This window comes from Helicoverpa zea, chromosome 6, assembly GCF_022581195.2.
Source record: "Helicoverpa zea isolate HzStark_Cry1AcR chromosome 6, ilHelZeax1.1, whole genome shotgun sequence".
Lineage (NCBI taxonomy): Eukaryota > Metazoa > Arthropoda > Insecta > Lepidoptera > Noctuidae > Helicoverpa > Helicoverpa zea.
The window spans coordinates 6,211,749-6,224,979 of record NC_061457.1 but is presented as its reverse complement, the minus strand read 5'-3'; the positions used below and the strand labels follow the sequence as shown (position 1 = coordinate 6,224,979).

The following is a 13,231-nucleotide window of genomic DNA, read 5'->3' as shown; positions in this document are numbered from 1 at the left end:
TCTAAAAGCAATCCTCAAAATACTATTTTTCACTTTACTTTACCTACACATACATCTTATAATTACTAAACTTGCCTAATTAAGAATTATGAAAAACCTGTTGATAGACTATGGTTAAAATGAGAAAAGATAATTAGTAAAAGGCAAGGTGGCTAATTTGTTTTTATTTTGGATTTGTTTGTAGTTTTGTAGTAGGTCAATTCATATGATAAGGAATACTAAATACAAACTACAGGAACAAAACATGAGAGGCAAGTTATCAACTAGAGAATAAAAATGAAAATGTTCTATTGTGATTAACAATTTTATTTACTTACACATGATAAATAATATAACTCCTAAGTTTTATTTAATATACCTTCATCCTGCAATTCTTGTCTAATTTTAACTTGAACATTATCCGGCAGGCTCCTAAGCTCCTTGTTAATGTACTCATTTAGATCCCGTAATGGTTTGTAGTACTGATGTACAATCTGCGATCCTGCTAGCATAGACAGCATAGCCGCCGATGAAAAGGCAATGTACTGACCCCAAGTCACTCCGGCCGGCATCTTATGCAACTGTGTATTTCTTTATCTTTTCTTCAACTATTTCGTGAGCTTGACGTCTCTTGAACGTGTTATAAAAATTAACTTCCCCAACCTTCCAGTTAATCATAGAAAACTCCAAAGCAGCTCCAAGTACGAAAAACATTGGCAGGAATCTATACATTCCAAATATACTTTTGCCCGGCCATTTGTTTACCAACTTGTGCACCCAGCCTATTCTCATTGAATCAGATTTTCAGTACACTCATAAGATTTAACAATTAAAATTGTAATGTGTATTATATAAGCAAGAAATAAGCACAAAACAAGTCCTATTTTATATAACCTCTAAATTTACGTTTACGTCAAAACATCACTTGTCACAGTCATCCGGACAATAATAATCCGTTCCATGCAGACCGCGCGATTAAAAAGCTTGAAACTTTAATAAAATCACCATTATCGCCATCTAATTTTGTTGTTATTTGCTGTGGCCTACTTCTAGTGAGTGGAATAATGACTGTAACTTGGGCTGGCAAGTATAGTGGTGAAAAGCAGGCTTGGGCTTGTCTTATTCTTACTTTATCTTCCAGTCATGCCCAGCTAAAGGCTTCGTAAACTGGAAAGACACCAGCTGTTAGGTGTCAATGTCATTAGCGTATGTCAAAGCCACATTTTACTCCTAGCGGCAAGCATTAGCAACTAGACATGCGCAAAATGTGTCATTGAAAAGAAATGAATGAAGTAGTTCTTTTCGCTCAACGAAGTAGTCCACTCATTTACTTCAGTACTTCATTTAGTTCACCAAATCTGAACGAGTCAATAGCAACTCCCACCCTCTTATTATAAAAACTGCCGCAAGTAGTGGTTTAAACCAGACTGAAGACGTCTTGGTTTGTTACGGTACTTACGATAGTCTTCACATCCTTATTACAAAACGTAGACTAAGAGAAGACTGTTTGGTACTTCTATTTGTCTGTGGTTGAAATAATATCCACAGATTATAAGCAACAAATATTTAAATCATTCGTTCAATCGTTCCGGATTCTATGCGCCGTTCCTTTTTACATTATTTTGTTAAGTCTATTTTGATGAAAAATAATTAACTATGATAATAAAAAAAATATCTCTGCAGTTGAAAAGATTACTTTTTATTATTTAAAGGTAATTTTATATTTCTAGTAACTTTTAACGATATACATGATCCAATTATTCTCTTTTAAACAACTATCGAGTTTGCGCGTATAACGGACCGTCAGCGCGCGTATCCGAGTTATGTTTTGTTTTTAGGTTAGAAATAACTTGGATTATTTTCATCCCGATTTAAATGATTAAATAAGACGTTGTGCATCTCATTAGAACCTCTTCAAAATTAAGTGCACAATAACTTACACACAGAATATCGTGTGCATTAAATTACCAAAAGAAAATGAAACAACATAAAAGTAGAAAATTATATTTTATTCCGATGTCTATTTATACAGTTAAACGCACTGATACATGTTGGACACTGTTCTTCATCACACAATCTTGTTCCCTTTCTCATCTTGGCATTTTTGTAAATTTTAGCAAGCTTCCAGTCTTTTACATACATTGCATATTACTGGCAGAGATACGGCGTGTAAAACGCCAAAATAGTCTTGAATCTGTAAATAAACAGTAGACTGTATGATAATCTGATATATTTTCGGAGTTTCATCAAAATCCATGTGGTAGTGTATGCGTGGAACATAAACAAACATCCATAATAAAAACTTCCACTCTCATACAATTAATTAGGATGTTTTGGCAACCTACTTGCACTGTAAAGGCTACTTACTTTATGGCGAGCCCAGTTGAGCATCATATCATCATCCTGGATCATCATGGATTATCATCATGCATTCAATTGACTATTATTTCGAAAAACGTAAATCGATATTTACATCGAAAATTGTCGTCAGGTAATTTGAAGAAATTTTCTCGATGACGCACTCTGTTGGGTCCCCGGACACTCTCAATAGTATTCTAACACATCCAAGTATTCCAAATCACACATATTTATATCTACTTTCGTTTTTTTCATCACAAAACAAATAACCTCAAAAGTAAATAATGTCGGAATTTGACGTTTGTCAACTAAGTACTGCAGTTAAACTAGGGGGCTCGATGGTTTATCTTTTGTACTACAGATAGTAATAGGACTTGCGATAAACTGCGTTTTGTAATAACGTTTTTTCAAGGTCGTACTTAAAGCTGGATTAAAGGTAGTACAAAAGCCGATACTTATTTGATACCGCGTTTTATAATAAGAGGGCCAGGGTCTATTCACTTGGTACAATCGTAACTTGTATGGAGAAACAGACGTGGGCATTAGTCCTATCGTTCCTCAACAGATGGCGTTTATACAACCATCTTAATCTAATTTAATCTTACTTATTATAGTAATTTAATCATAAATATTTTTTTTTATTAATTAAGAATTTCATCTTTTAAATTAGGCTAAGAATAAAATAAACAAACATAGTTTAAACCTGTTTGAATTATACTTAATAGCAACATTGCACGAAATTATTGGCGCATCCGTTTCTTTTCATGCTTTTTCGAAACAATTTCAATCTACTCACTTCTTGGTTTACTTGCATTAACTCAGTTATTTTTGTCTTTTATTTTACTGATTTCAATTAAAATTTTTATAATGTTACTATTCCTACTTCGTTTTTCGTTTTTCGTAATTACAAATATAAATAAAATATTAACATCAAACTATGAACACAGAATTGAAATGGAACGTCATTGGCTAATCGGCCATGTTGGTTGTTTGTTTTTCCGGTTTAATGTACGTATGTCATTAACGGTATTTTTCGCTACAATTCTGTTTATTTCTTATAAATTGTTATGGTTCCTGCGATTTTAAGACGACTCGGCTGTGTTACATGGATTTTGGTGACTGTGCTCTTAAACGATAACCTTGCTCTCTCTTTGGACTCCGACGATCGTGTTCGTTTTGTGACCCCGGCTACGTTTTATGGACAATCTGATAACATGACTTCGGAAAAAAATTGCTGTGTGCCATTTTGCGGTGAGTGATACTTGTACCTATTTAATTATATGATCGTATCCTAACTCAGAAATCAATATTAGTGTTTGCCCTCAGTTTTTCGCGCGATTAAGTATTTCTGTATTTCATAAGTAAATACACTCGTAATTTAAAAGACAAAGCCCAGAAATGTATGAACGAAATACCTGGAATAGATTACAATCGTTTATAGTTAGCAAGATAAAGTAGACATACCTACCTACTATATTCCAAATACAATATTTTTTTCGACTAAACAATCACCAGTCTAAAAAAAACCGGCCTAGGGCGAGTCGGACTCTCGGACGAAGGGTTCCGTACCATAAATTAGAAAATGAGCAAAAAAATCGCGTTTGTTGTATGGGGGCCCACCAAAATATTAGTTTTATTCTATTTTTCAGTATTTGTGAAAATTTCAACACTAATTATCACTGTTCATGAGATACAAAACAATATAGTCCCGTTTTACCCTTTGGGTACGGAACCCTACAAACATAAATTCATAGTTTTCACCAGAGGTTCCACCCACAGAATGTGACTACAGAGTGACAATACCTGTACACAGCACACAGGTTACTTGAATAAAGTAATAGAAGCAACTAAAAGTGTTTATTTTACAGGTTCACAACAGCAACCTCTCCATAAGTTTCCTAACCCTGATAAAGATCCGGATCGATTTCGGACTTGGATATACAATATTGGAGGTGATATTTTGAGTCTTCAAAATGCCATAATATTTAAACGTCGCCGCGTCTGCCACTTGCATTTTGAATCCAAGTATCATACAAGAAGCAAACTATTGTCTCCTAATGCTGTACCAACACTCAATTTATCAGGTATTTTTTTTATTTTACTGATTAGAATAGAATAGAATATCATTTATTGGTTGGAGTGTAGCCTTAGGGGCGCTATGGAGCAAGGACTTAGAAAAATTTTCGTATTTTTTTTTTTCGAAAACTTGCCGATTTTTTTTGCAGAATCAGTTTGACCTTGCCTGCAGCAACCATTTATCGTTCAATTCTTTTGGATGCTTAGATACTTTATTTATTTGCAATTTCAATAATTGTGCTCCATTATTTCTATACCATACCTACTACGTAATGAAATGAAAGTGCTCCACAAGCTCTATCAATAATAAATTGTATCTATTCAAAAATTTGATACTTAATCAAATGATTCAGAGTTCTTACCAAGTAAATGATGGCCATTACCATAGTTATAGTAATATTAGACCTCCAAAATTACAGAAATAATATATTCTAAAAGTGTAATATCTGGAAGGTGCAGGTTACCTATTTTTTTGGGGTTTTTTAAACAAATTATAGTATTTGTTGGTAACATTTTGTTGCTTCTGTGTTCAATTGGCATGGCAAAAGCTTCTCAATTTCTATCTATTGTTTCTTTTCTAAATTTTTTAAAACAAAAATTATATTATGTATTTTGTATTTCAGGATCTAGAAAACGAAGACTTCCTCTTGCAGATATAAGCAATCCAATTGTAGCCAGCAGCTCTAAAGAAGCTGATACCATATCATCACCATCTACTGTTGAAGATGTTCCGCCACTGCAGCAAGTAAAGGCTTCAGATGAAGTGAAAATATGCAAGCATACTATGAATGTCGTTAAAGGTAAGTACTCTATATATTACTACTTAACCAACATCATTGATTTGAACCCACAACCGCCTGATTGAGAGTCCAACGATCGAATGGTTACACAAAGGAGGCATTTGATTTTATAACAGATACATGTAAAATAACTTGCCTTGGCTGGGGATCGAACCCAAAACCTCCGGACACGGAACTGACAGCCTAGCGTGCTAACTATAAGGCTAAAAAGTCATTTGTTGGAGGAGGCTGAATATGATGATGTTTAATAATCCTATTGTTTTGATTTCAGGGTCTAGAAAACCAGTCAAATGCGAAAAATTATTGAGTGCTGAAATATTAAAACTTAGAAAAGAAAATGACTCATTCCGAAGAAGGCTGGAGAAAGCCAAATCGTTGTCCACTAATTCAGCATTTCAAATAGCTCTAAAAAAATTTAAAACCTTGGCTGCCATATTTACAGTCATGCAATTTAGAGAAATAAGCAAATCAAAATTAGGACGTCGATTTACGAAAGAGGAAAAATGTATGGCATTAAGCATGTACAAAATGGGACCAAAGGCATATAGATGGCTAAGCAATATATTTGTTTTACCTTCTCCAGTAACTCTCTCGAGAATGATATCGCGAGCAAATCTAAAACCTGGCATTAATGAAAATTTGTTTGACCAGCTAAAAAAAAGAATTCAAAAAATGAAAACTGATGACAGACTGTGCACATTAGTCTTTGATGAGATGTCACTTTCTCCACACTTTGAATACAATAGAAAAAAAGATCGTATCTCAGGCTTTGTGAATTATACAGGAGAATCCAAACAAAAAATTGCAGACCATGTGCTTGTTTTCATGATAAGGGGGGTCACAAGAAACTATAAACAGCCTGTGAGTTATTCATTTTGCTCAGGAAGCACACCCAAGGAAATATTGGCGACACAAATAAAGGCAATTATAACCAAATTACAAAATATTGGGTTTATTGTTTTAGCCACTGTATGTGACCAAGGCACGTCTAACACAAGTGCTATTAATTACTTAATCGAAGAAACCCGAACAGATTATTTAAAAAAGAATGAATGCCTTAGATCATCCATATTTGAAATCCAAGGACAACAAGTGATTCCCCTCTACGATGTGCCCCACTTATTAAAGGGTATAAGAAATAATCTCCTCACGAAAAATTTAAGATTTGCTATTGATGGTGATGAGAAAGTTGCGAAATGGGAACACATCACTCAATTATACGAAAATAACCCGACCTACAAAGGATTGAAATTAATAAAAAACTTATCAGAAAACCACTGCAATAAAGATAAAATCCCAAAAATGAAAGTTAAATATGCTTCACAACTCTTCAGCCAGACTGTTGGGAAAACAATGGGTTATTTAGCAGGTAATTAAATAATTATTATGTATTTATACCTATAATCACAGACTGACCTCTTTGCTATTATGTAAGACTGCCTCGTTGGTCTAGTGGTCGCAAGCACGGCTGCTGTGCTCGAGGTCTCGGGTTCGATTCCCGGGACGGCCGAAATCGCTTTGAGGGTTTTCTTAAACTTTCACAAAGCAACCCGTAGTCTGGAAGTTGGTGATTGATTCACCTGTGCATCAGAGAGCACGTAAATGTCGTCCTGCGCCTGATCTCTCTCCGGTCGAGTCGGATTGCCGTCCCATCGGGCTATGAGAGTGAAGGAATAGGGAGTGCACCTGTGTCAGCACAAATGCTCGTGCACTATAATATGTCCTGCGCAGCTGAATGATCTCCTTAAATGAGAACAGCCGCCGTGGTCAAAATTGGCCGTGGACGCCATTATTATTATGTAATGTACTTACCTACATGCATAGCGAGTTAAACTAGTTTTTAGTAAGTTTAAGATTTTGAGTTTTTTATATATCCTGTGTTATGGGCACCACCTTCTTACTAAAATACTTATTTTTTTATCTTTCAGAAAATGGCATTTTGGCAAAAGAATCCATGGACACTGCTGATTTTATTTTATTCATTGATGACTTATTTGATTCGTTAAATGGAAGTCAGAAAAATTCAAATGTAAGGTCTGGTAAAGATTTACTTTGCAATGTTACTCCAAAATCTAGACACAGAGAAATTTGGCTAAAAGCCAAAACAGTTTTAAAGTCGATGAAATTTGTGAATATAAAAGGTAGTGCTGGCACTGTACCATCAATCAATAATTTTATAAAGACAATTGAAGGCATGGAACTTGTTAGAGATAAACTCATAAATGATTATAATATTAAATCCTTTTGGTGCAGACATTTGAACCAGGATCCGTTAGAAAACTTTTTTGGAAGTATACGTAGTCACGGGTTTAGAAATATTTCACCGTCATGTGCTGCTTTCGAAGCTGCATTTGCGTCCCTTTTGGTGACGAACCTAAGTAGCAATTATTCACCAGGTGCTAATTGTGAAAATGATTTCTGTACAACATTAGAATCATTTGAGGAATTATTTTTCAAAAAAAAAGATGAAAAACCATCAAATTGTGAGATTGATTTGAATGACGTATTAAACGAAAATATAGATAATTTTGAAAATAAAAAAGAAAACCCACGAATGATTGCTCAGCTGGAATATGTGACGGGTTACCTGCTACGTAAATCCAAAAAAATTTTTAAAAACTGCAAAAATTGTAAGATATATTTATATACGAACGATCCTGGTTCAAATAAGTATATTAAAAAAAGAGAATATTTTAAAGGTAAAAAATTATTAAGTTACCCAAGCGAAAAATTAACTAAGATGTTCTCAGAAATGCAAGATACTCTGCACCAAATATTAAGAAATAAAAGCCACATAAATAATTTAAAAAATTATATGAAAACAATTTTATATTGTAATTTAAACACAGGCTTTATTAATTGTAAAATACACAAAACAGAATTAATAGAGTTTTATATGGAGTTCTCTAGCAGATTCTTTGCTAATAATTGGGCAAGAACTACAAACCAGATTTTGAATGGTGCCAGCAAAGATGTAGATACAGCAGATAATGTACAAAATCTTGCAATAGTGTATAATAAAAAAAGACAAAAACAAAAATAAAATACAATTCTTTTTAAATTATGTTGTTTTATTTGCCCATTTTTACCCTAAACCTCGACTTTTTGGTATATACCTCGTGCAAGATAGCTTTGTGATTTTGGCATAAAGCTATCTTGGACGAGGTATAATCAAAAATATTAAAAAAATTAAACTATTAGATCCTGGTTGTACCTACTACGTATACATTATAGCTATAGTTAGAGCTATGGCAAAGTGTGACTGCATCGTTAGCCGAGAGATGGCGCCACACCAGAACAAAGAGTGAGGTCTCTATTACCGTATATATAAGTTACTCTATGGCAACTCCGTACTCCGTTTAAATGCAAGAAAGAATACAAAATACGGCTAAATGACAAACAAATCATCAATATATAAAAGTAACTTGTGTAACAACAAGTTTCCATGAACAAGAAACAGGCGAATGATAATTTTTATAATTCTGTTGTTCCTTCAAAACTTACGGAAGCAAAACGAATAAAACTTCACACAGAGGGATGGGGTCTGCTTACAGACTACTCACTCGAGTCAGTGAAGATCAGCAACTACAGAGGAAGAGTTTCTTCGAGTGCTACAATAAGAATAACGGATAGATCAGGAGAAGTAACTTGTGTTGTCAAGGGCCCTGCTGTAGGACTGCTGTTTGGTTTAACACTCAAGGAATGGAAAGATGTGGAAAGTATGTGTAACCATAGTGACCAATTATTCTATCGATATTTCAAAAATGGCATCAACAGAGGTTACAGTGCTGAACAAATTATGTTTTATAACTTCTGTATGACAAACCAAAAACACAACGTTTTAGTAGCTAAGTATTGCAGGCGTGTGAATACCAGAACAAAGTTTCAAAGTGATGCTTTTCTTGATATTTTAGAATTGAAAATGTGTGATAATTATTTATTAGATTTGTATATTAGTCATCTTAGAAATAGTTGTTAAATAATTGTCATAACTTTTACGATTTGATTATTGTTATTCATCTTGTTAGTTACCCAGTGCAGTATCTGCCCATAATATTGAAATAAGTCTTGGATTGGAGCCATTTAACTTAAGTTATTTAAATCCGTATTTTATAAGTTGTTAAGCTTTATTAAGGATGGAATAAAACTATCATGAATTTATTTGAAACTGGTTTCTAATCCCTTGTAAAAACTTCTGTATCCTTGCCTACATGAATTAAGATAGACAAATATTCTAAAATAATTACTTTCTAACAATTATTTTCAGAAATAAAAACATTTAGGTACCTACAATCTTTTAAAATTTGGTTTTACATAATATGCTGGATAATGTTCAGAAATAGATGAGAGCATACCCACATAGAATTATATCTTGCAAACTTGTTGTGTATCAATGTGGTTATGTACCCCAAATATTGAGCTATATAATATGTAACGCTGACATGGCGAAGGATCTTATCACCGTTCAGTGGACACCGGATACTCAGATAGTACTAGCATTCCAGCAGCCCACTTAGACCTATAAGATCTCGCAACGTGTGACGTGTGTTGGCTTTTCGCCACCCTTTTTTTAGGGTTCCGTACCTCGAAAGGAAAAAACGGAACCCTTATAGGATCACTTTGTTGTCCGTCTGTCTGTCTGTCTGTCTGTCTGTCTGTCAAGACCCTTTATCTTAAGAACGCGTGAACGTATCAAGCTGAAATTCACATGAAATACTCGGGTCTATTGTCCCTTTAAGCTGTGAAAATATCAAACTTCTAAGCCAAGCCAATCAAAAGATACAACCGATTATGTCGATATTTTCAACAAATTTTCGACACTCGCAAAGGAATCAAAACCTACAGGGTACTTCCCGTAAACTCAGAATCTTGAAATTTGGCATGAAGCATTGTCATATAATGCAAATATAGGAAAAATTGCGAAAATCACATTTTTTTTGTTATATAATATAATAAAAATATTTTAATAAAATGAAACTTACTACCTTATTTCTCACGAACGAATAAAGGTACCAAATTGAAATTTATACCAAATACCTAGGTCTATTGTCCCTTTAAGCAATGAAAAAATCAAACTTCTAAGTTAACGCGATCAAAAGATACAGCAGTTTTACCGACACCTTAGACGAATTTCCGTCTCACGCTAGGGAATCAAAACCTACAAGGTACTTCCCGTGAACTCAGAATCTTGAAATTCGGCACGAAGCAACGTTATATAGTACAGATAAAGGAAAAATTACGAAAATGATGAAGTTACATAAAATATTAAAATAATATTATTTTTGCTTACATGACATAAAATATTTTTTAATAATTATAAACTTACTACGTACCCTTTTTCACATGAACGCGTAGAGATATTAAAGTTTTGATAAAAAGTGAAATTCATATCAAACACTTCTTAAATATAATGGCCTCTAAACTGTGAAAAATTTTAAATCATTCAAAGGTCATTGGGCACCTTAGTATGGAAACCATACCCACGGCGGATACGAACGAAATATAGCACAGTATAATGATAAAGGCTCTGATTTACTATGGCATTAGTCGCATCAATGTGAACCATGGGAATCTAGAGAAAATCTGGTGTAAACATCAAATATTTTCCTCATTTCAATGGGGAATTTAAACGACCACGTTTGACGGATTTGAGAAATCATTTCTTTGTAGTGAAAGAGTATACTCGCCGTTTATTTCCATTGTCATCAGGTCAGGATCTGATGATGGAAATCCTGAGAAATCGAGGGCAACTATCAGAAATTGTAGGCATGCATAGGATTTAAACTTGATTCTCAGATGTATGTCTGGTGATACTATCAAACAGTGAAGGTTTAGAGCTTACCTGATGATGGAGACGTGAGAAAGTCGAGAGAACTCCTTAACGGTATGTTTTTAGTTACGTCGTGTTTATATTATTCGTATTGACGAGAACTTTTCACAAAAGTTAAAAATAAAAACTTTTTACAAAAAAAAACAACTTCTAAAAACAACAAGAAAACTGTTTATATGCATCGGTCTAGATCTCGGTGGTTAAATAAATATAGATGCATCCTCTAGACACCGACTTCTAGACCGATGCACCTAACATCTTTTTAATTTGTTTCTTGCTTTTGTTTTCGTGTTGCTTTTATTATATGTTTGAAGTTGGATTTGTTTGTAAAATGCTACAAAATAAAGCCGACTTTATAAAACAAAGAAAGGGACAGAATACTTTTGTCAAGGCTCTAGAAACGTAAAGCCAGCAGCCCCGAATCCTACTCTCTAGAGGTCGTTGTTACAATTCGACAGCTACAAGTCGTCAGGCGGTTTCGAAAAAAACCTGAAATTGGGGCTCGTTAGGTGATTAATCCCTCAAAAATAAAAGATCCCATTCCTGCAATGGCTGCTTTAACCCAAGTTAGTAGTGAATTCTCGTCACCTAAAATAAAATAAGCTCCAACACAAGGTTACGTTATAAATTGTAAAGGAGTTCCCATAACTATATCTGATCTTTGCTATCGATCCCACAATGGCAGTCAAACCTATCTATGTGGAAAATCTTCGCCAATACGAATAAAATAAACCCAAACACGTGGTAGTTGCAACATACCGTTCAGGAGTTCCCTCGACTCTCTGTAGTCTCCATAATCAAATCAGCTCCAAACCTTCACTGTTTACCAGTACCCTCAAAAATACACTCACATGTCTGGTTATGACTCGATGCGTGCCTACAATATTCAAGAGTTGCCCTCGATTTCTCAGGGTTTCCAGATCCTCATCAGATCCTGGTCATCCAAATGGGCATCTTTCTTCTTTATGAAAATTCTTTAACAATAAAAACTAGCATTGCAACCTGTACATTCCTCTGAAACTGCTTGTCTTTTATATTTTTCAAACGATCCAGGACATTCGTCTCCATGGAATTTTAATAAAATATTATATTCAAAGAAACGTCATACCATTCTCCACGATTTAAAACTACTTTGATTCATGTCCGCCACTTTTTACAAAGCGGGTCAGATATGCCCTTTGACAATGACCTTTAAGACATAATTAGTTATTTTCAATCAAATTCCTGAATGATGACTATAAAATGTTGTATATAAATAACTTTAATAAACTAACTTTTACAAGGTACTGGCCTACTATTTTAGTTATATTATAAAATAAAAAATATTAACTATTTTGACTCTCACGAAATGACCATAACTAAGATTGTTCTAAACTTAACGGTTGGCGCGAAACTCACTTTTTATCTATACAGGATTTGTACGGAACCCTCGCTGCGCGAGTCCGACTCGCACTTGGCCGGTTTTATTTTTAACAACGTCAAAAATCATCAAATGCCCCCTCCCGCCTCCCGCAGCGGTGAAGGAGTGTCAGACTCTAACTGACTAAAATCCGTCGTGTTCCGTCGTAGGCTTTTATGTACCTACCAGGGCCGCGGTATCTCTTTCGAACAACCCGCAGCCTCGGCACGCCTTGGCCTTACTGGGCCCCGCTGGGGTTGCTGACATCTCTTTGAGGAGTGCGTGGAACAACGCGCGCCGTCGACACGGGTCTGTCGTCTACGTCTAAGTTGACAGAGGGACGATGAGCCACCCGAACTCAACGTCTACAGACCCACGCCTACGGTGGCCGGGAGTCATCTCGCGACACCCGGCCGTCATTTAATTTAAAACTACCATAGTAAAATAGCACGAAACCTAGAAAGGAGCCTACTGTAAACCGCATTATGAAAAATTGAATACAGGGGCCCGATTCTCTTAAGTTAATAATGTCAAAATAGAATAGAAATCGAATCGCAATATGATCGCAATAGCAGTTTTAACCATATCTGGCATTCTGCTAATAATATAAGACCAATCGTATTCCAACGACATTCGATTGGTCTGCTATTTTAGTGATTTTGGTCTAAACTATACGGTAGTTTGCTCTACAATCATATTGCAATAGTTAATCATATGCAGACAAAATTATTCATTATTGAATGACAGAAAAGGATAAAAACGTTTATTTCAAAGAAAAAATAGCGGTAT

General features: G+C 34.8%; 2 protein-coding genes across 2 annotated transcripts; both read right to left on the bottom strand.

Moving 5' to 3' along the window:
• Positions 1 to 290: 290 nt before the first annotated feature.
• On the bottom strand, positions 291 to 551 carry LOC124631219. The gene has a single exon (XM_047165474.1). It carries the CDS (start codon positions 549 to 551, stop codon positions 339 to 341), a length of 213 nt encoding a protein of 70 aa, XP_047021430.1. The 3' UTR covers positions 291 to 338.
• Positions 291 to 912, bottom strand: LOC124631218 (small integral membrane protein 4). The gene has a single exon (XM_047165473.1). It carries the CDS (start codon positions 769 to 771, stop codon positions 553 to 555), a length of 219 nt encoding a protein of 72 aa, XP_047021429.1. The 5' UTR covers positions 772 to 912; the 3' UTR covers positions 291 to 552.
• Positions 913 to 13,231: the final 12,319 nt, after the last annotated feature.

What these genes read in the sequence shown, in the direction of transcription:
- LOC124631219 (XM_047165474.1), bottom strand. Translation starts at nt 551, where the DNA reads ATGCCGGCCGGAGTGACTTGGGGTCAGTACATTGCCTTTTCATCGGCG.
- LOC124631218 (XM_047165473.1), bottom strand. Translation starts at nt 771, where the DNA reads ATGAGAATAGGCTGGGTGCACAAGTTGGTAAACAAATGGCCGGGCAAA.